The following is a 23,983-nucleotide window of genomic DNA, read 5'->3' on the forward strand; positions in this document are numbered from 1 at the left end:
GGTGAAATCTGATGGCGCTTTCGCGCACGTAAAGCACAGAGAGGGTCAAATCAAATCGTCCGATGCCAGGCCTGACAAGTCAATTATTAGAGGTGTGTGGAGGATGCGTCGCTTTCGGGTCTTAAGTGATGTGAAACCGCTCTTTGATTCTGTAAAGCAACTTCATTAACCTCTGAAGTGCTCGTGTCAGTATACTTTTCAACCGTCTCAGTGAAGTAGACAATGGAGAAGTAAGTACCCACTTATTTTTCAGAACATTTTCTCACTCACATTGTGTCTCATCTTTGTCTAAGAGTGTTTTTTTTTCACCCTAATCAAGTACTGTATTCATCGGTTTACTGTCTATATCATCTATCATCATGGTATTAGGCTTTGACAGTGTATTGACACTGACCTCTCAAATGTTAGTTGTCATTTGCTATAGACAAGGGAATATACTGCGCTAGGTAGTTCCTTGTTTCGAAAGTCATTTTGTCATCTAAAAACTCATGTTCATCACTACAGTCTTTATCAGGACTAATCAAGAATATCATTATGATTGCATAAATCTGATTATTGATGTCATCATCCTAATATTACTGGCATAGATTAGCTGTTACTGTTGTCAAAGTACATTGTGCATAGAAATTATCATTATCTAATTAATTTCTGATACTGTCATCCTGACATAGTTATCTTCAATGATCTGCATAGTAAGGCCGCCATTTTTCTCGTTGCTTCACGATCTTTTTTTCGACTTCAGTTACAACCGCACCACGATTGTGCTGCCTACCGTAAAAAACCACAGTCACTACTACCAACGACTAAAGACTATTATCACTTAAATGACTACATAATGGCATAATCATGATAATGTAATGATAATGATAATATAAGAATTCTTGAAGCAACATGATGTCTTCGTAAATAATGTTGATATGATGAAATGAAATTGTGCATTAGCAATTCTTGATCAAACAACAAACTTTACCCGGAACGGTAGGAAAATATTCATAGTATCTATTCAGTGAGCAAAAACTAATAACAATTCAGCAAAACATTTGCATGGATCTCGCCAGAGGCAGGTATTCCGATTTGTGGACGTTATGATACGGATGTCACTACTGAGAGTCATGGACACATGTTGAACGTCATATCATTAAAAAAAAGAGAAAATACATCATGTGACATGATATTCAAATAATACTTAAATTACGACATGGTTAAAGCAATCAAGATTTGCAAAATATATGAAAGACCACTCAGGAAATACGACACTTTAAGGAGCTAAGGAACAGACTTCCTATACCAAGTACAAACCGAAAACAATCAGCCATTCTATTGGGTCAACTTTAGCAGGGAAACTTCAATCGTCCGTCATGATGATACGTCAGAAATGCTGCGTGTTAGAGTAATTTCCCCTTCGTGAAAAATAAATTGATATCTGCAAGCTAGATGTTGATTGTTTACCGTTCGTTTTACACGTCCAGCCGTCTCTCCAAAAACACGTTGAGAGCACTTCTATTTTTCTTCCATTTTAAGATTGATTCAATCTGATCTAGACATGTGATCAGACATTTGTCAGATTAGACAAGGATCTGTCGTATACCACCATTGTGTTCCTAATCAGTTTTTACTCTTTGTTATCTACATATACAATCTAGGCAGAAAGCACAGGAATTGTGGGCCCAGTCTTACCGGGACTCGCTGTCTCATCCAGGAATAGCCAGCTCTCAGCTTGAAGCAAAGGACCTGGAATCCCTCAATGCCCTCCTGCTGGAATTCAGTAACGTGACCACCGCCCACGGTGTTCCTCGAATCATCACGGGGAAGTCGACCCTGTCCAAACTATTGTGGAGTACGCTGACCCTTGCTGCCCTGGGGGCATTCCTTTGGCAAGGTAGCCTTCTGTTCATTGACTTTTCCCATCATCCTTACACCACCCAGATCGATCTCATCACCAAGACGGAACTCGATTTTCCCGCCGTCACCGTCTGCAACATGAATCGCATGCGGAGATCTGCTTTGGTCGGCACCCGGTTTGAAAGCCTCATCGAAGTCGATGGCGGAGTGACGGGAGGTGATGATGATTACTCGTGGTGGTTTGAATGGGAGTCGGAATGGTGGAGGAAGTACGACTCCTCCTCGGAAGCTCTAGGACGGCAGCAGGCAGGGTCTGGTGTCACCGAATCTTCTCAGACAGCTTCGGGGGAGGGTGAGGATAACGTCAACTCACATCCTACAAGTGATTACGAAGGCCCATCCCCAGCAAGCCCGCAGGAGTCACAAGACGGTGATCCATCCCTTCCTCCCGATATGGAAGTCGCCGAGGCGACAACCGACTCCGCCTCGGATGCTACCAGCCAAGACATTCCACCAGAGACTGGGACTGATTTGTACGTAACCAGCATATCTGAGATCGTAGAGTCGGATGAACCAAGTGACGCCGGTGCAGCCAGGTCAGAAGTCCCCGGTTCCTCGGAAGCCTCTGAGAGCCCACCTTCATCCCCCGAAACTGCCAAACGCAGAAGGCGTCGATCTGACCACCATGTCATTCCAGACCCTGTAACTGGACATCTCAATATGAAAGGCGGTACTCGCAAGAAGAGGCAAGTCAGTTCCAACTTCCGAGAGGAGTTCGAGTGGTGGGAATCAGACTGGGAAGACGATGAATTCGAGTACGAGTCCAACGACTGGGACGTCGATAGCGAGAATGACTGGGAAGGTTTCTACGAAAGGTCCAGAGCAGACGACTTCAGTGACCTCCTGGACGTCGTCAATCCTACAAGACAGGAGCTGGAGGACTATGGTCACCAGGCGAAGGATTTCATCCTTCAATGTACCTTCGATAGGCGGGATTGCAACTACACGTAAGTTTCTTTTATTAAAGCCACATACATGCATTTCGGTCAATAGAGTTAAACGAAAACCAGAAATCTCGCTTCTAGCAGGTTTGGGAGAGAAGAATTCGAACAATAGAAGGAATAAAATCTGTTTTCCCCAGTACCTAGTTAGGGTTAGGGTTAGAGTTAGAGTTAGCTGTGTTGTCTGGTGCATAACGGATAGCAACAACATTAACAAAATTAGTGTTGCCATAGGCAATTCTTAACTTGCTTTGAATAGTGTAAAATAATATCTTAACGTAGCAATCCAGCAAATACAAAGCAGGAAAATCATGAGTAATGACATCAACAATTTTGTAATCATTATCATCATCTTTCAAATACACCACAATTACTGAACATCAACTGAAGTCATCGATTTTACCTATAATGAACAAAATTTAACATCTTGCCTACAACTGACAAGTGCGCAACGTACCAAAATATGATGATTATGACATTCATATTCTATCTTTCTAACATTAGTATGTTGTATGGGTAATTGGCTAATCAGACAAATTTACATGACATGTAAGTACAATTGTCAGAAAATGATTATGTTGGCGTGAGAAATCCAGTAGAAGAACTGCATTTGTATTTACGTGGATTACTCAGAAATAAAATAAATGTATATTGTAAAACAATTGAAAAACCCCAATCATTTAGCTGCGTAAAATCACACAGACACAGACACAGACACACAAACAGACACACACTCACACACACACACACACACAAACACACGCATACGCACACCAAGGGGAATTGATCAAAAATGTAAATGTAAAACAAAAGAGCGAAGGGAGGGGAGGTAAAGTTCATGTAAGTTCGACAGTCAGTGCGTTAAGTAAGAAATCATTGTTAAAAACTAGATAAACAAAACATGACTGAGTTGTTTTCATCTCTTTTCAGGGACTTCACTCAGTTTCAGAACCGTTACTATGGTAACTGCTTCACCTTCAACCAAGTACGTGGTAACTCCATTAGTGTGAAAACAGGGAAGACTGGTGCACAGTATGGTAAGAAAATCTCCTCAAGAAGATTCCTGTGACAATAAGTATTCATTCATGAATAGGACAAGACCAAAACTGAATGATAAGATTGGTGCAATGGTTTCGCTGGGTGCAGAGAGAATATTATTCAATGTACTTTTTCAATTATTGGGATTGTAAAGATATTCAGTAATATCCATTGCGACCGTCGTATGAATTAATTAACTACTGCCCAATTAATCGAGCTGTTATTGTTACTGTTGGTTGTGATGTCATCTGTATTGTTACTTTTGTAGCTGCTTTTGGTGTTCATTATTATCCGCAATAGGATTACAGAAGTAGTTCGCGCACAGCATGCCAACTGCAAATTTTCTCTTTACATCCCTATTGCAAACCATGAAAGTGTTTTCATATATTTTCCTATCATATCTATTGGACCTCTTTGTATGTTTCTTTTCCTCTGTTTGCCGGCCAAATTTGTTTTTAACCCGAGCATTTTTGCTTATTTGTGTTAATCCCCCCTGCATTGAATGCTGCCCTAGTGGAACTAAGATCTGATATATAAAATCTCTGCAAAATTGAACCCTTCACCAATTAAACTTTCATTAAATCAAATGTCCTCTGCCCGTGCAAGTTGATAGTGCATTGAGTTGGTTCATCTGAGATAAGCGAATGAATTAATGAGTGGATCATAAAAGAATAACTCATCAGAAAGACAAATTGGATTACGTCTCTGCAGTATGAGCTTCATTCGGCCGGCTTAAGGGTGGGATTTCACGAGGCACGCGAACGATTTGCGAAGGACGCGAATGGCAAAATCCAGCATTCGTATTTTAGTCTGCAAAAGTTCGCCAAACGAACGTGAGGGTTCGGAAGCGTCGTCAATTGTTCGCGAATGTCGTTTTTACTTCGGCGAGAATTTCAAAAAAGTTTGAAATTTTTGGCGAACCTTTTCCGCACTCTTGGTCGTGATTTGCTCGTGAATTGTTCTCGAAAGTGTCTTTAAAGCCTCGTCATATGCGCAAGACCTTCGCAAGACACGCGCGATGTTCGCAAAATGTTCGTGAAACCCCAAACAGACTCCGAAACTTTGGAGAATGTCTCGCGTATGTTACGCGAAATCTGCGAAGTTTTTCCGATCATTTTACGACGTAATCGCAAACTGTTCGCGTACCTTTTGAGACATTCTCGCGAACGTTTAGCGCACGTTTGGGGGATGTATGACCTGTACGTTTTCTACAAATAAAAATCGTAGCATACATCTAAACATCAAACAATTATTAACAACTATACTAACAAAAGAAATTAAAGACTAGCAAAGAGAAAGAAATGTTTGATATACAAAAAAAAATCGCAGAAAACACTTAAAATTAATCTAAAGTATGTAAAATTTCATTTGAACTATAGAGATTATGTGTTGGAGGAACTGCAAAAAAAAAATCAAATGCTCTACTAGTGGAGATACGTCCTAGGAAAAAAAATGTAGGCAAGCACACGATAGAGATATGAGAGAAAAAGAAAGGAGAAATAGAAGAAAGAAAAAAAATCAACTCAAGACAGCTTCCACCTCTCCTTGGGTACATTTGGGTACATATGATTATTGAACATTTTTCGTTGTTCGCATTTCCGTCGCGTGTTCTTCGTGTACGTAACATGCTGTACTTTAGCAATGATACACACGACATTCGCACATACGTCGTGGAAACTTCGCACAAATTGCGCAAGAATAGTTTTCGGCTTCATTGTCGGAACACATTCGGAGAAAAACTTTTCCGAATGTTGGATTTTGTCATTCGCGTCCTTCGCAAATCGTTCGCGTGCTCCGTGAAATCCCACCCTAATGGTCTGCTATTCAATCCTTTCATAATCATGATCACAGAGATTCTATACTGCTACCTGCTAATTAAGGTGAAATTATGATTGCTAAAACTTCAGCCGGAAAGACGTCGATACAACCTAATGACATTCGTGATTTAATTGAATATAATTTCTTTCTCTATCGCGCTTCATAGCTAGTGAATCTTCTTTGTTAGATTTGGAATGAAATATTTCACATTAAATTTGAAATGCATTCCTTTTTTGTAGCCCCTACTGTTCCATTATGCTGTGTAATAGTAGTGACATTCAACACATTCAAAGCTAGATGTTTGACTGTCATTTCAAATCAATGACAACATTTTTACCTATTCAAATTGATGAAGCTCTTGCGTAGAGTTTTTTTTTATTACAGCCGAGTGAAAATTGCCTCACATCGACATTAATAAGCACTGACGTGATCAGTGTGTGTTCTTTTCTTTCTCTTTTTTGAATCGATGTAAGGCAATTCGTCAATCAGTTGCGATTTATTACCTTGATAGGTGTCTGTTACAATGACTGTGTGTCCAAGATCAGGAAAGTTTCATGTTTTGGATGAGATGTGAAAACTGTAAATACAATGTGCAACCATCTTGAAGGAACCCACCCATAGACATTTCTGGAAAAGTGACTTGAAATTTCTCGATTTCATAGTTTGAACAGCCCGTGCCATATAGACAGTCGTTTCCTTCACACCTGATTAAAAGATCCGTGTGGACAGAAGGCATTTACCTACAACATTTATGGTAACATTGCGTACCTGCAAATAAGCGAAACTTGGTTTACACTACGTTAATGACAAAGGTGTCGGTATAATCCTTATGGAAGCTTCACAAAATTCTGTAGACAGCGGTTCATATAGGGCCTGCCAATGCCGGTAAAAGAGTGTCGCCACGTTATTTCGAAATTGTGTTATACACTGTCATACTAGATGACACGAAAATGTCACATGTATTGAAGAATTGAAAAGACACAATGACTTTCATTACTGAAGTTCAAATTCAAGCCAACATAGCTTTCTTGTTCAGTTGGTACGGCCAGTTTGAGTATGCTCGTCAACGCGGTGCCCAGACTTGTACTGTATATCCGTTCGCTATTAACACTAATCGGCATGGGCGGTCGTACAAACGCAAATAGACGCTCCCTATAACGTATGCATTTTATTCCTCCGAATTAAACCATGTAGAAAATGGGCTTCAACAATGGACTGTCTCTCTCTTTTTTTTTTCTCTCTCTCTCCCTTCATCTGTCTCTCCTCATGACACTATAATATGCAGTCGTATTCAAATTATGAAGCATGGTTTTTACCCCTGTTAGCTCCTCTTCTGTACATCACCGCCACAACTTTTTGTTTGTATGTGCGTGTATATATATATATATATATATATATATATATATATATATATATATTATGTGTGTGTGTGTGTGTGTGTGTGTGTGTGTGTGTGTGTGTGTGTTTATTGACCTTGCGTGCTGGCTTGAAATTAACAAAATAACTCGTGCGGCATGTACACTCTGATTTGGGCTCTATTACTTGGTGGAATGATCCTCTGCATATTTCTGACTGCGTGCATGCTCCCTTTTCCGAAGCATCATAATCATTATGTGCTATTGTGAATTTGGAAAAGAAAAAAAGCAACAACAGCAAACACCCACTCACAAAATAAAGAGTCCCCACCCCCCCCCCCAAGAAAAAAGAAAAAAAGGGCACACATTGAAATCTAATGACAGAAAGTCTGAATCTATTTTAATAGGCTTCAAACAAATGCTGTCCAAAGTTAAATCTGATACATGTCATGTTAGAAGTGGTAGCAGTAGCATTATATGCTTTTGAACACAGTACGAGATCTTGGTGGTGTCTTTGATGCAAATCTATCATTTAAAGACCATAAAATTTCATATCTATGCTTGTCCCAATCTTTAAGATTTCTTTTGCGTAAGATCAGTTGGAAAAAATTGGTACACGCTTTCATTTCGTCTCGTCTGGATTTCAGCCATTTTGTTTTGTTTTGTTTTATAACTTTTTACAAAAAGAAATATGCAAATAACAAGGTTTCTAGAATTGCACTGGTAGATTACCTGTATACGTAGGGAAAGCCTACCACTACAAAAACCAACAAGCTTATTACCTTTCGGATTCTTCGCTTTGTCTACCGTACGTTACATGGACTTGCCCTGCTTATCTTCGAATACCTTTCATTTTTACCAACCATCACAAACTTAACGCACACCTCGGATCTCATATATGGGAGATCGTGTTTTCGCATACATTGGCCCAAAGCTATGGAATAATCTTCCCATCATAACTCTACGACAAACACATTCTATCGCGATGTTCTCAAACTGAACCTTAAAGCATACCTCATTAATCTACATCGAGAGTTATTTATACATGTGTTTTGTTTGTTTGTTCTTATGTTCTATTTTCTTTGCTACTATGATGTAACGTATCGCTCTCTCTCCTGAACTCTCCTTTGTTTTCGTCTCTTTCATTTTAAACTACGGCGCTGTATAGTAATTATATGGATATCCCTGATTTATTATGTCTGTTTTTGTCTAGATATGTACAGAAGTTTCATCACCATGTTTGTCTGTTTTCTTTGTTTTGTTTTTATGTATGAGTTTTGTTATCATTTCTGATACATTGATGTTGTATCTTATCCGCACGGAAGAACAGTCTCCAGACGTATGCGCCGTGCTTAGATAAAGGAATGAAATGAAATCAATTTTCCTATTGTCACGCATTTTCGTTGAGATATTTGATGTAACATTATATATATAGCATTACATGTTTTTCATTGCTTTCATGATTATTGTACAATGTAAAGGATGTCTCGCTAACGCTATTGCAAATTACTAGTTTAGCTAGTCCAATCCCAACTGCTTTGCATTCAGCGGAGTTCTCTCTTTGTTCATCTTGCTTTGTTCTTCTGACCTTCACAATTATATTCTATACTTTGACCTTGCTCTCACTTCAGTACTTTCACTTTGTCCCATCTCACTTTGACTTTGCTTTGTCTTTCAGAACTCTTTCCTTGCTCTCTTAAGTTCAACTTTGTCTTGACTTTCAGAGTCCTTGCCCTTACCCTTCGCCCTTGCCTCTCACTGCCCTTCAGCCTTCCAGCCTGCTCCCTACGTCCTTGACTCCACTATCCTTCAGCCCTCTGTGCTTGTTCCCTTTGCCCTTGACTCTCACTATCCTTCAGCCCTTTGTGCTTGCTTCTTATCTTGACTTTCTCCTGTCCTTGTATCCTCTCCTTGCCTATGACTTTGAGCTCCTCATCTATGTGCTCAAAGACGTCCTTCTCCTATATACTCCGCAGCGCGGTTAACGTCATTCTCATGACCTTCATGACTGGTCCTCTCTATCTCTCTTGAGGAGCTTGTTTGAAAGGGGTATATAAGACAGACTTTGTGCTTATCTTAAAAAGAATTGACCTAGCGGAGATGGAGTAAAGAGTTTGTCAGCTAAGAGTGCAACCCGTGTTTGAACAGCGAGAGAGTAACCAACGAAAGAGACAAAGAGTCAGCCAGTCCAGAAGCTGTCTCCAGGGTGTTTCACGTTAGCTTATTGCAATAGTTATAAATCCTTCACCGCATTGCACCTCTTATGCCGGGCGAGACATTCTCAAAATCCATCCCTGTATAAATGTGTTCGAGTGATTCTCCATAATAAACTTCATTAACCGTGATTTCTGCTTGATGACTGTAATTTCTCTCTGACCCTCGGCATCCTTCGGCAATGAACTTCAACATAATCATAGCGGGACTGTATTTTGGGACTTTCACAGTATAGGAATTATATTCTGCCCATCTTCGACAAATACACGTATAAGTCGCCGTTGCACTATTCATTTTCTAATTCCATCTGCAACTTCTGCGCCATGATTATCTTTCTAGGCAGAATGAGAGCTTTATAAACCTCCACTGTTATTATTATCGATATTATTATCAACTGGTTCAACAAAGGAGACACGGTGTACGCCTACATGTAGAGCGTTCATATTCTGGAAGCGCTGTTTGTTTTTCTCGGAGGGAGTACCATAAATATAGTCCATGTGATTGGAATGTATTACCTTGTATATCTATCTATATTAGTTCAGTGACTGTGCATGTTTAGTGTAATGCCAACGCTCTTGATTTCAAGTGGGTGATTTGCACCCGAAAATTCCAACCAGCGAGAGCCCAGTCCCATTCCGACACATCTTGATTAAGCGGAGGCGGGGGCACCGTATTCAGACATTAATACATTAATTGCATATTCAATTCGATGGCAGTTTGCGCCACCAATCAATTCTTTGGCTAGCTTATTAAAAGCATTCAGCTCACTGTGCCATTAGCTGATTAGGGTTAAGTCGTCAGCATGCTTCCTCGTGTCATACTACCTATGATGGATCACTAAATCATTAATCCACGTGGCTTTTACTTGAGGAACGTGTAAATCCGATGGCTTGGCATTCCATCAGTTCAGATCGAGATGGTGACATAACATTTGCTCCAGCAACAATGGCCCCAGTCTTATTTTCTCCAAGGACTTAGGCTTAAGGGAAGGGTTGCGATAGGATTTGAGGTTTAGTTTGATGTGAGGATGAGGATTAGGATTAGGGTTATAATTGTGAGTAGGTTTTATGTCTGGCTTAGCGTGCAGATATTTCATGGGAGCAATTGTCGCAGGAGCATATACACCCCATGAACATGATACAGGCAATCAATGGCTTTTTAATTTAACAGAGTTCAGCTTGAGAATGATTTAGTAATTGTGACCATGCACGTTGATTATTATTAGTATTTTTTTAAACAATAAATTGGGCTTTACAATGTTTGCGATTTGATTGGTCAGTTATCATGCATTGATATTTCTGATCCACACTGAGCCATGCGTCCGTTAACCCATTCCATACTGAATTCTAAAATGCCCATAGAGTTAATACACAAGCCACAAGGTTCCCGTACGGAACGGGTTAAAATCCGCATGCATGGCTCAGGCCTTATTGTATAGGTGTATCGGACACATGATGGGGAAAAAAGTTGAATTTCATGAATTGACAGGCCCATTTTATAAAACAAATGATGCACAGGCCTAATTCGTGGATCAGTGAGAATCGGATGCTCTCGTTTAACTCGCGCTCGTGGGTTTAAACAGTTCCAAACTTAAACTCGCTCATCCAATTCTCACCGATCCACTCTTTCCTGTGCATCATTTTGTATACTAATTCATGATTAGCATCATTAGTTTGATCAAAATATCAGAAATATATAATGATATATCGTACGCAGAATCATCAGTGTTGTTTTGATTACACGTGTCACCATTTTTGTCACGCACCATCATTGCTATCATTACTTTCGTTATGATTGTCATTACAACTTCTTCTTCTTCTACCACCGCTACCACCACCACCACAACAATTACTACAATTACTACTACTACTACTACTACTACTACTACTACTACTACTACTACTACTACTACTACTTCTACTACTACTACTACTACTTCGTCTTCTACTTTTACTGCTACTCCAATGACCTATGATTAGGTTTGCACCTAACGTTGTTTACCGAGCAGCCGGAGTATGTGGGACTCTTCGCTCAAGAATCCGGAGTAAGGGTGTCGATACATCCTCCTACAGTTTTCCCTTTTCCCGAGGACGACGGGGTAGTGGCCTCCACGGGACAGGCCACCAACGTCGGCTTGCATCAGGTTACGTTTTTTTTTTTTCCATTACATTTTAATACGGGACGAAAGCCTCCCCTACATTCTCACATCCATGACTAACCAGTGGATCACACCAACAAATTAAACCATGAAAATTTGAAATCGGGCACGAAGAACGAATTGTAAGACTTTTTAAGGTTTCACCATGGCTTTAGATACGAAACAGTCATATCCGTTAAGATTTCACGGTTTTAGAGGAAAAACACACAGAAAGTGAAGACACATATGTTTATTATGATTACTTTTTGAAGATAGAATGACAATCTTGGAAATACAGACATTCAAAGATTGTAAGACACATGAAATAAACACACAAACATGCAAACTCACTTTTACTACGTTTGATAATTGATGGTATATAGGAAGGTATGTTTGCTTTCACACAGCAGAAGCATACGTTATGTGCATGTATAATAGCAATCCCCTTTGGGATTTTACCATTCAAAAACAGTTCATATTTTCAATTCAATTCAATCAAAGTAGTTTTTTAGTAGAGTTAAGCAACGCAATTATTAAAATAGGACAGAAATTCTAATAATCTGCAAAAAGCAAAATAACAGTACGTTCATGTCTATAATCGACTAAAAAGCATTAAAGACATATTTGTAATTTTCATCCCCCCCAAAAAAAATGATCATCAAAGTTTAATATCCTTCTTACGAGCTTTCATCTCCTCCAATTGTCATTGAAGTAGCACATCTATTATTGAAGCTCCGCCGTTTGCAATTGTGGAAATGGATAATGTAACCCCGTTCAAGCTATTCTGAAGCCTTCAACGTAGACGACGCTTGCGCTGACCTGGTAAACCATTATACCAGCCAGAGATCATGATGATTGCTTATTGTCATCGCAAATTAAACTAATTTCAGCAATTTTCATCCTGTTTACGAAGAATGTGAATTGAATGAGACATTTTGCAAACGATGAATATCGTTGACTCTATGCTATACGTTGATAGAAGGCTTCATAATACAGGTCATAGCACTAAACATTGCTTCCATGAAGTGGGAGGCACGCCACGCTATGATCTCTCGGTAATCTTTTGCAACTGAAAAGGTGACATCAGGATTATTACGGTTTCAAGTTTCTTTATTTCACCTAGGCAAGGAACATATTAAAAGCAAATACATACATCAATATTTAGATATGATTACAAACATATCAGTAGGACAGTGAAAAGGGGAAAAATGCAACAATAGATTGACAATTACACGTACATAGGTTAACAGTTATGCTATGGTAGGTAGCAGGCAGAAAGGAGATGTCCCATTTTTTTAGCTGACCTAAAATCATTAATTTAATTTCAATTATTTATGATGTGTTCAAATGAAAGTAAAACGTAAGAACAGGACCAGACAAGACAAAACAAAACACACAATGACAACAACAAAATACAGGATGTCTCGAAACATAAGAAATAAAAGATTATATTCTTGACCTCAATGAATTCGTATGATCGTATGAATTTCGTTTCAATCGTTCGTTCCTTATATTTTTGGAAGGCATTGACAATCTCGCAGCCAATGAAATGTACACTGCCCCTAACTTCTTAATGCAACGTTGCTATGCGGATGGAATGACTTACAATACTTATCGTGTCTTAATGTCACCTAAATAAGTCATAAAATAATTATACCACCATCACCACATACTATATACAACTAATACTCCCAAAACAACTACTATCATCATAAATGTCGTTTTTTCAAACATCATTACTGTGTTACTTTTGTTTTTCTAACAGTCGTACATAAAGAGGCTGGGAAAACCTCATGGAAACTGCACGGACGGTAGCAAAACAAACTTCACGTCAACAGAATACAGCTACTCCTCTCGCGCATGCGTGAAGTCATGTATCCAACAGCACCTCTTCCAGAGGTGTGGCTGTGTGACTGATATTATGATGAACGACACCATCTGTAGTCCGCTCAACCGAACGCAGCGTAAGAGAAATCACTTTAATAACATTAGCTACTCCAGATTCTAGACAGAATATTGACTATAAACATACATGCGCCTATGCTGTCTGTGAGAGAATGTGCGTTTGCTTGTTGTTGTTGTTGTTTTGTCTTTTTTGTTTTTTGTTTTATTTTTTTAAGTGGAGGTTACGCGACAAACAAACAGCAAGAGATATGATGGCGCTATGGACGGATTCAGAGGCAGTGGACAGATTCACGGAATCGGGTCATCTCACCGCTCGATCCATGTAGTTCATGTCGCGTTATTGACACGACAATATTTAAGAATCCTATAATTTTGGTTGAGACCTAACGGCAGGTTGCTATCATTTTAGATGAGATAATGACAAACCTCTTGGGAAATAATATGAAAGAGCGTGTATTCCAAGAGTGATTTTACGTTTATTTGATGAAATTGTTGTTTGAAATGGCTGAGATATCCAACACAAAGCAATCCTGATAAAGATGGGGCCCACCTTTTTCGAAGGATCGCTTTGTTTTACTTTGTTTATAGATGTTTCAACCATTCCCAAACCAATTTTCATCATATAAACTTTGAATTCCGCTTAGAATGATATGCTCTGTATTATTTCGTAAGTGGCTTCTTGCCGGTATCTCGCAGAAAGTTAAAAGCCCCATCCTCATCTCCATCAATAGGATAGGGCCTTTTATCTATTACCAGCGTACAGCAAATCACAGGGAGGCAACCCCATTCTTAATAAGTTAATATGGATGGGGTAAGAGAACTTTTTATGTTTGCAATAGACTGATTTGCTTTAAAAAAAGGCCTGCCCGACGTACAATTACTAATGAATGCAAACGGGATCTCAACGGTCATGAGGAAATACTTATATCATGTAATACAGGTCATTTGAAGACATATTAAATGGAATAAAAATGCATTTAGGTAGTACATGTACCAATGTAAACTGTTCCTTTCTGAAAAACAGAATATAAGACGATTGAGTACTTCACATTTTGATTCAGAATTCTGCTTTCCTGTTCCTTTTGTGTGAAATTTTAATAAACTTTTCTTTACTTTTGGATTCCCATGACACGCCAGATTCAATGGGGGAATGGACGTGTTTCGCTTTATCATTTCCTATTTCAAGAAAGGAAAACTATTCATTGAAGTGTGTAGACTTATGAATTGGTGACGTCATCACATGAGGAAAATTGCATATGAGCATTATAAGTGGTTGCTGTTTATATCACGGGTTTGTGACTGTATATGCTCAATTTGAAAGTGTTTTATCTCAGGACCAATTTCTGTATATATGAAACTTCTACCAATTTTGTTTGTCTGAATTTTGTTAAAATCTATTAATTTACACTCACTTGGTGTGGATTTGTTCTTTCGTATCCTTGTTTGTTACTGGGAGTATAGTCTTTGATCCATGCGTTATTATCGTGTTTCTTTGATGCAGAGATTTGCCGACAGGCCATCGAAGCGTTCTTCCTCGACGGCAAACTGGAATGTATCTGTCCCATTGCCTGCGAGTAAGAAAAATCTCTCTCTTTCTCATTTCCCTCAGAATCTCGCCCTCAACTCTTTCGCCGTCTATATTTATGAGACATCCGTACATAAACGTACTGTGTAGGTCTATACTCATTAAGCGAATACTAAGTATAGATAGTATAGAACAACCGATTCAAAATCATGTGGCTTATGATCATGTATGGAAAAGTATTTTTTTTCTTCAGTTAGAAATCAAACCTTATTTTGAGCGTGTTAGACTGACGGAGATATAGGTATTTAATTTGAAGACAGTATTGCTAAAACATCTCCTCGAGTCCTTTATCTATACTAAATTAATTTGCGTCTTTTACAATACCTGAAGTTTCAAGCAGCCACTCAAACCCTACTGAAATCGACATTTTGTAAACTAGTATCAACCTTAATTCCAAGTCCTCAATGACTATTTCGATGCGTAAGAGTGTAATCGTGTTTTCTAAATTCCTATTGTTTCAACATAATGCTTTTCAATCTCTTATCTTGACATCAATAGAGAGACGAACTACATCACTGCCGTGTCGTCTTCATTATGGCCGTCAGAGAGATACGATGTAAGTGAGCTAATCATGGCGCCAAAACAACAACAGCAACAAACAAACCAAATAAAGCACGTACAACGCGTATAACACTGCCCTACTTCGTAATCCCTAAAGATATTGCCTTGATCAATAGAGGACATTCTGATAGGACATTCATAGGGGTCATCCCACAAGACCGACACCCACGAGTTCGACATTGAAAACATTGCAGGGCCATGTGTCATACAGCTCACAAGTCATACAACCCATGAGGTCGACACTAGGCAAACTAGAGAGGGGCCGTCAAAGGCGCCAGACCCACGCCTTGTACAAAGTCGGGGTAAACATAATGTGCATTCGGTCATCTACCAGAATTCGGTCACTTAATTGCCAGTGTGCTTTATCACCAGCCAGTGAGTTCTACCAAAGATCGTACACTGAAGTGTACGATCTTTGGGTCTACAGTCACATCACACGCAAATCACATCATTTCACATACGGTAACACTCATTCACAGCAGGAAAGTCCTTTAATCTCCTCCAAAAATCCATCGCAAATCCCAAATACCACCGTCAAACGTGCAGAATCAGAACTTTTCCAAGCGCGCGCGAATTAAGTCCAGTTTTAAGAGTATATTGTTTACGCGACGGGTCGCCGAAAAAGCGCTAAAAATCGAGAAATACGCCGTTTTCTTGCGGGATATTTTGCTCATAGCAAGCCGAGAGTGTGATGATATCAAAGGTCGTATGAGTGTACGATCTTTGATGGTATCCACAAAAGCGCAAAAGAAAAACAAAATTTACGTACTCCCTAGGCAATTACCCCTAGGGCCTATATGATTAGTGTCTACGGAAATTATTCCATGCAAGGGTTAAATGCAAATGTCTACTGCACCAGTATTCGGTCACCAACGAGCGCCGCAACGTCCCCGATGCAATTTTGCACCAACAGTGTACAGCGCGATGCATTTTCAGCGGCCTTGCACACGCATTGACATTGAGCGCGCATATCGTGCAGTGTAACTGACCGAGCAAATGCTCCTCCAACGAAAAAAACAATCAATGTTAATTTGAAAAATCATCAAAATACGGGCCAGTTTGTGACGACGGAGAACGAACTTTCATAAATCTAGAAGGACATAGTCCCTCAAATATGCCTAAACGTAAATTTCGGAATTCTTACGAACATTTGAGCAGCGAAGTCGGATCGTTTGGGAGTTTATATGTTCGTATGGTAGCGGAAAATCGCAAAGTGAGAAACGGGAAATTTTCGGAGTGGTCACTATATCATGGGGTCAAAACTTCAAGGTCACACAGAATTTGCAAGGGTCAACCGATTATCACCAAAATCTAATCGATTCTTTCCTGCCATTATCCAAACATCCCCTGAACATTTCGTGCAAATCCGTTTACCCGTCCTCTTGTTATCTTGTACACAAACAAACAAACAAACAAACAAACAAACAAACAAACAAACAAACAAACATACGGAACCCTTTACATAACCCCCTGCCGATTTTCATCGGCGTGGGTAATAAAGCCCATGAGTTCGACACAATAGGTAAAAACAGATTCGACAGATACAACACGGGGCTTAATGCGTCGGTCTCGTGGACCTTGTTAGCTCAGTGTCGAACTATTGGGCTGTATGACTCATGAGCTTTATAACTCATGGGCTGTATGACTTGTGAGCTGTATGACTCGCGGGCTGTATGACTCGTGGGTGTCGGTCTCGTGGCGTGCACCCCCTTCATCAGTGTCATTGAGTCTTATAGAATAACTACAACCCTGACATCATTTTCATCCCAATGAAATCTCTTCTTCAGGTTCGTATGGTTGGTCATAGTGTGTGCATTATTTTCGACCCCCCTCATAATTTGATCAACTTTTTACAAACACGTCCCCCATTCACCCTCTTCTCAAATCAGAGAACTCTATTGCACACAGAGACAACTGCAGAGAGGTGATGTATTTATCGCTCACTTACTTCAGTTTCTGCATATTCAGCATAATAGAAATAACAAAAAAAAGAACATGTGCAGATATTAAAGTTTCATGTCATCCACATTTGTGAAATACAAAGCGAAGATGGACAAGTGGGAAGAATTTGACAAGGTGTATTCTGATCCAGACGCCATTTTGTTTTGTCGCCTTCACCGATGGCTAATAATTTATGTTACTGAGGGAGTACCACGGTAATACAAACATACGGGCTGGAGCGTGTGAAACCAATTAGTCGTAAAATATCATTTGACAAGTGAGAGCACTCTCTCGAAAGTATTTAACAACATCAATTTTAGTCAACAAGTTTGTTTGTAAGATGTCAAACTGGTCTGAAGCTGAAAGTAAATGTCCTAATTAAAACATTGTAATGACACTTGAGAACTAAGAGGAACACTGCTTGCAGTTGATACTACTTGATGTTGATATGAAATTTGTCTTCTTCTTCATCCAGCGTCGGCATCAATTTAACTCTAGCAAAACGATTTTGCTGGCAAACAATATCTTACTCTTAGGAAATTTATTAAGGACCTATGTAACATACGCTCAACCGGTATAAATATAGCGTGGGGCTTGGGTTTGGGAGCAAATCATGAAGGGGACAGAACAAGTGTGTGAAGTTATACTTAGATTTACTTCATCCATTATACTCATGTTTATACTCATCATGTTCATTGCTTTTGTGTAATCTCGTTTATAGGGTATAGATAAGCACCCGTTCAAAAACAAATTTGGGTACATATGAATGTAAACTAAGCGAGAGAAATGTACAATCCGAGCTATTCTTTTAAGTTTTCCCTGTAGACCTCTCAGTGAATGGAGGTATTATAGTGGTTGCTGTGTTTGCAAGAATGTGGTCTTTCACGCGCTGTTCATTTAGCTCGTGCTCCATAGCAACAATTGAAACTCCCAGGGGTGTGAGCATTGTTGTCAGAGCAGTTGTAACTGTCAAGGGTAAACATTATGGTATAGGCTCTATTCAGTGAATACACTCAAAATGAGTGGCGTATCATGAAACTTAGAACATGGATGCTGATAATGTCAGGGTTGCACAGGGATAAACGGATGAAAAATGCAGGTAGGACAGGGGTGCTTCGTTGAATGAAGAGAAAACACAACACACACAGCCTGGCGATGCAAACAAAATGCCACACAAATGCAGCATGCTCGTAGTCACGTATTTGCGAGAGAGGATGGGGGGGGGGGGGGAAGGGGGCGGTGGGAGGGATTGGAGGCTTGAGTGGAAGTGACGATGATGGCGTTATCAGAAAACCATAAGGTCTCACACCGCTCCATCAATTCCATGAGAGGCATAAATTTCAAAAAGACAGACACACAGACAGACAGACAGACAGACAGACAGACAGACAGACAGAGGGATAGATAGACGAACAGAGACAGAAAACGAGAATGAACACAAACATCAATCACTCTGAAGTCGCTGCGTTTTTAGATTTGAAAGCCTGTACTGTTAAATCTTCATACGAGCCATATCGCTTCAATGACATCACTATCGTCATATCTAATGGGTTCGTATACATGTATAATCAAAAACACATTCTGTTATCAGCAGAACATTCTAGAATCTTCTTCCATGAGAAGCTGGTGCATGTATGGTGTAAACAATAGACAACCGAAACCAAACAATGCAACGATTTTTATTTATTTATTTATTTATCTATTTAATTATTTATTTATTTATTTATTTAGTCATTTATTCATTTATTTATTCATTATCATTATTATTTTCTTTTTTTAGCAAAGGCGATGGAATACATTTACCTAATTCATACAACCCTAAAATCTGAGCGTCCGATGATTTGTGACTATTAAGGATATTCAATGTTTAATGTAGGAAAAAATTAATTGTGTACTCTTTGAAGCTGACTTAGTCAACAAAAATTGAACATGATTACCTTTGTTAACCCGATGAAATAGGCCGCCTCACATCCAACTGGACCTCAAGGAAACCAGCTAGTGCGGCTGATTATGGGCTATCCAGAAATCTTCCCAGAAAATGAAGCACGCAAACGAGCAAAGAAAATATACAGAATATTCTTATCGCAGGATTTAAAATGCCTTTGTCAATCTTTTGGATTAAACATTCTATATTTTCCCTCCCACAGCAGTCGACGTCTGTATCACTTGTGTTGACACCAGGTCAATAGTTTATGGTATGAGTGTAGACAGGAATGTGTGCATTTTTTTTTCTTCATTTTATGGCATTTAAACATGAGATAAGAGTGATTTGTATCCATTATGTAACGATGACAACGTTGTTGTGTTGATTTGTCATAATGATTTAGCATGTACATGTTGAGATGCAAAGCAAATTAAAACTGAAACTGAAAGTAATCTTTATCATTTTAATCGACAGCCCCACAATTATGTTTTCTTTTCCATCATACTATCAGTGTTTATAGTGTGTTAGTACTAAAACGTACTGAACTTGTTTATTGTCAGACATTTTTCCTCTTTCTTTTTTTTTTTTTAGGAGCACCTTACTGAACGTTTGAAGTCGTACAACGAAAAGGCAGACCGCATTCTGCAAAGCGTGGAACTTACGAGGTAAAGTCAAGTGCAAAGCTGTAGCAAAAAGAAATAATTTCTTATAATTCAGAGCGGCATCATTTTACGGCAGTATATATAAACTATCTCTGACTAGTTTCTATACAAGCTCATTTGTGTCTGTTTCTTCATTAAGAGGGTCAATGGTGTGCTTTGTGTGCTCCATTCCTCACCTTATTCTTAGTTTTTCTTGTTTTTCGTTCTTTTTCTCTCCTTGTTTCATGTGCTTCATTACTTCTTTAATTTACGTAATTTACATGGTAAACTTACTAAACGCGTATCGCAAAATATTTTGTATATTGTTTGTGTTCATAGATGCTTAAGTTATATATACTGGACGTCCCATTCGAGCATTGAATAGTTTATGACGATCCACTTTAATGTATTATGACATATGTACGTATGTAATATTTCATGACTGCATGAATAAATCATCCGACCGAGACCTTTAACTTTGTTCCAGGGACGCTCTTGTCACGCAATAATGTCACTGCTCACAGTGACCACTGTAGACTTTTATACTTCACCAGCCGCTTCATCTTGTTCTTTTATGAATGGAAGTTAATTACTGGTGGATAGGAAATCAGGGCAAGAATCTTGAATCCCACTTCAAAGTTTTGTTCTTTCTCTAGATATCACCACACTACATTCTGTCGTCTGAAGGGCTTTTTACACTTGTAAATTTTTGCTTAGCCCCGGACCAACGGTGGGGCTAAGGGGGGGGGGGGGGGGGGGGGCTTAGCCCCACCGTTGGTACGGGACTATCCTTAGCCCACTTTCTGTTTACACTCGTTTTTGCCAAAGTGGGCTAGCCCCACCTATAGTACGGTACTATCTGGCCCTGCAAAATAGCAGGGGTTAGCACCGCAATTTCGGTGCTAGCACCGCAATTGCGGTGCCAAGCAAGTGAGTGTAAACAGAACGAAAAAATAATCCTGGGCTAAGCGACGAAGACGAAGTCCTACCCTCACTGACCAATCAGAAACGAGGTAATCAAGTGCTGCCGGTGCGTGCGTGTACGTGTACAGTACACAGCGTAATTATGAATATTCATGTGGTTTGGAAAGTCCGGGGCTAAGAAATACGAGTGTAAAAAGGTCAGTTTTCTCCTTAGCCCCGGACAAGAGATAGTACGGGACTAATTGGCGAGTGTAAAAAGCTGAAAAAATTGGTACGGGACTAACGATAGTCCTGGGTCAGAGAAAGTCCGGGGTTAAGAAACACAAGTGTAAAAAGCCCTTGACTTTCATGCCCTTCATTCACAATTTAAGCGGCAGATGACATTTTCCCCATTTTAACTTATCAGTGGCTGAAGCAGTTAGGATGTACAGCTCTTCATGTTAATGCCTTGTTCTTTGCAATTGATTCATAATGGAAATACCACAAAAAACATTATTTTTTCAAACATTATTGGGTTCTTTTAACATGAAGCAGTCCTATTCACGTTTGTCTAGGAGGATAGGGAAAGATTAAACAATGTAGTCTATATGGTTTGTGTGTCGCACATTATCACCAAGCCACTCCAGTTATTTAGTTGTCGCCATTTCGTGTGGCATGTGGTATTCTATTCATTTACTTATTTAGAGTATTACTAGTAGTACATGGATTTCCGAGTGCTCGGAGACTGACAATTAATCTGTGGTATTAGAAAATTAATCTTCCGACAGAAGCAATTTCAAATACCGTTTCTCCAGCTGCACAAGTAATTGGTGTAGAAGAGACTTTCGCCCGATTTCAATATATTTCCAATCTATCAATCTATACCCCTTTCACAGGAAGAATCTTGCCCGAGTACGAGTTTACTTCGAGGAGCTGAATTATGAGCAGATGATTCAGAATCCGAAGTACACGGTAAGTTTTTGTTCATATTAGTGCCATCTAGTCAATTATCTCGAACCTTTATCTTGAAGCCTTGTAATACAAACGCGCGAACGTTGATATTGTTAGATGATGTAAATCGTTCAGATCATACACCTACATGTTCGTCAGATGAACCGTTATAGTACATGTTATGATTACTAAGACATACACTGTTCGTAAATTTCAATATGATAAAGAAATCACTAAGCGTAATGTGGATGCGCCTTTGAGAAATGAGCAATAAAGAAGATTAAAATAACGATTCAGATGTAGTGCAAACGAAATTGTTATATTTTCTGCTTCTTTACCTTTTTTTAGTTAATAGAAAGAGCCCTTTATAATCATCGAAAAACACTTTGCTCGATCTGGAGTTTGCAAGGTAAAGATTTAGTGTTAAAAAGCTGCCCAGTTTGTCGACAATACACTCCTGAAACGTAATGAAAGCGGGTGCACGTCACGTGTTCGACACCCACGAGTCACGTAGCCCCTGAGCTCGACACTAGGCAAATAAGGCCCACGAGTCCGACACTAGGAAAAAAAAAGCCCATGAGTCCGACATTAGACAAGCAAGGCCCACAGGTTCGACACTCATTACGTCACGAGGCTTAATGTACGCCGTGTGAACATTTACTGCCTGGTGTCGAACTCAAGGGCCTTGTTTGCCTAGTGTCGCACTCATTGGCCTTTTTTCCCTGGTGTTGGACTCATGGGCCTTATCTGCCTAGTGTCGGACTCATGGGCCTTATTTGCCTGGTGTCGAGTTCACTGGCTGTATGACTCGAGGGCTGTACGACTCATAGACCTTTTTCCAATGTCGAACTCATGGGCAGTATGACTCAAGATTGTCGGTCTCATGGAATGACCCCAATGAAAGTTACTATTTGGTTCCGACCATTTTATTCCACAGGTGGAGAGCTTGTTAGGAGGTATCGGGGGTCTTCTTGGTCTCTACATCGGGCTGTCGATGTTATCCGTGTGCGAGGTCGGCATCCTCATCATCGACATCGTACGGTTCCTGGCTCGGAAGGCATACTACCGCAATAAAGTAGTCAGCCTGAAATCAGGGTTTTAGAGAGGGGGGATACTACACAGATATCTAATGTGCGGATTGAGTGAGTGCAGCAATAGTAGAACACATCAGTGAAAGTTTTGGGGAAAATCGGCAATCCGTTCAAAAGTTCTTAAAGTTTCTGTCGGCCATCGTTTGATGAGAAGACTACCGTTCGTGACGTCACATGATTATGGAAAACGATGCAAAAAGAAATTTACAAAATTCAATTTCTTTCTGAAGATTGCACATTCCCTCAACTTGTCACTGAACCAATTATGTTAAGGGTATTATCATTCCGCTGTGCTTTCTGCAAGAGGACGCTTTCATAATTCTAATAATGAAATATTCAACTGAATTCTCTTTATATTCGTTTTATACTGTTGTCCTGTACGACGTCAGAAATTGTTGACATTATTTCATTGTCATTGACATTGCATACACTGGACTATGCTGTTCAATGGACGTCAATTCTGTAGAACGCACAAACTTGCACATGTTGGGTGGGCAAGAAGATTTATAATATGCAAACGACAAAGCGGAACCACTATTAAAGGTCAGGCTTCGCAGAAAGTTACGGGTAGCACATGTCATATGACGTAACAATTTCCAGTTTCCTAAGACTACCGATGATCTTTCGATACCGTTGTGTAAAAATCGTCACATGCATTTTGGTCTGTAACTGTATTTTCATTGTGTGTAACGTCTCATATGTCAGACGATGGTCACATTTTTTTCGTGTTTTTGTGTCCTGTAAAATGATGGTAAAATGAATCCTTTTTCGATGTGTTCGGGAATATTTTTGAATAATAATAATATGAACACTTGTAATGCGCCGGTATCCACCATGAATAGATGCTCATGGCGCAAGAAAGAGAGGCAGAAAGAAAATACCAGTGAAAAAGAGGTATGAGAAAAGGAATAAAGGAAATGTTAACAAAAAAAAAAGTTTGTTTGAATAACCAGGTTTTAAGAGAGCTCTTAAACTCACTTAGAGAGGACAGATTGCGACTGTTTTGTGGGAGTCAGCATACAGAAATGATCGATCACCCCAAGAATTATGAGTTTGTGGTACAGCAAGTAGAGATG

The 23,983-nt window shown here is 39.5% G+C and overlaps 1 protein-coding gene across 1 annotated transcript; it reads left to right on the forward strand.

Annotated features, from left to right (window-relative positions):
- The first annotated feature begins 222 nt into the window (after positions 1–222).
- On the forward strand, positions 223–22,918 carry LOC139726460 (epithelial sodium channel subunit gamma-like). Its single transcript, XM_071637416.1, has 11 exons — positions 223–230; positions 1,644–2,205; positions 2,311–2,849; positions 3,774–3,880; positions 11,248–11,411; positions 13,171–13,369; positions 14,812–14,884; positions 15,394–15,451; positions 19,913–19,986; positions 21,762–21,837; positions 22,754–22,918. The coding sequence occupies exons 1-11, from the start codon at positions 223–225 to the stop codon at positions 22,916–22,918; spliced, it is 2,025 nt and encodes a 674-aa protein (XP_071493517.1).
- Positions 22,919–23,983: the final 1,065 nt, after the last annotated feature.

This window comes from Diadema antillarum, unplaced genomic scaffold, assembly GCF_040938485.1.
Source record: "Diadema antillarum isolate AM-2024a unplaced genomic scaffold, OU_Dant_1.0 seq00000085_RagTag, whole genome shotgun sequence".
Taxonomy (NCBI): domain Eukaryota; kingdom Metazoa; phylum Echinodermata; class Echinoidea; order Diadematoida; family Diadematidae; genus Diadema; species Diadema antillarum.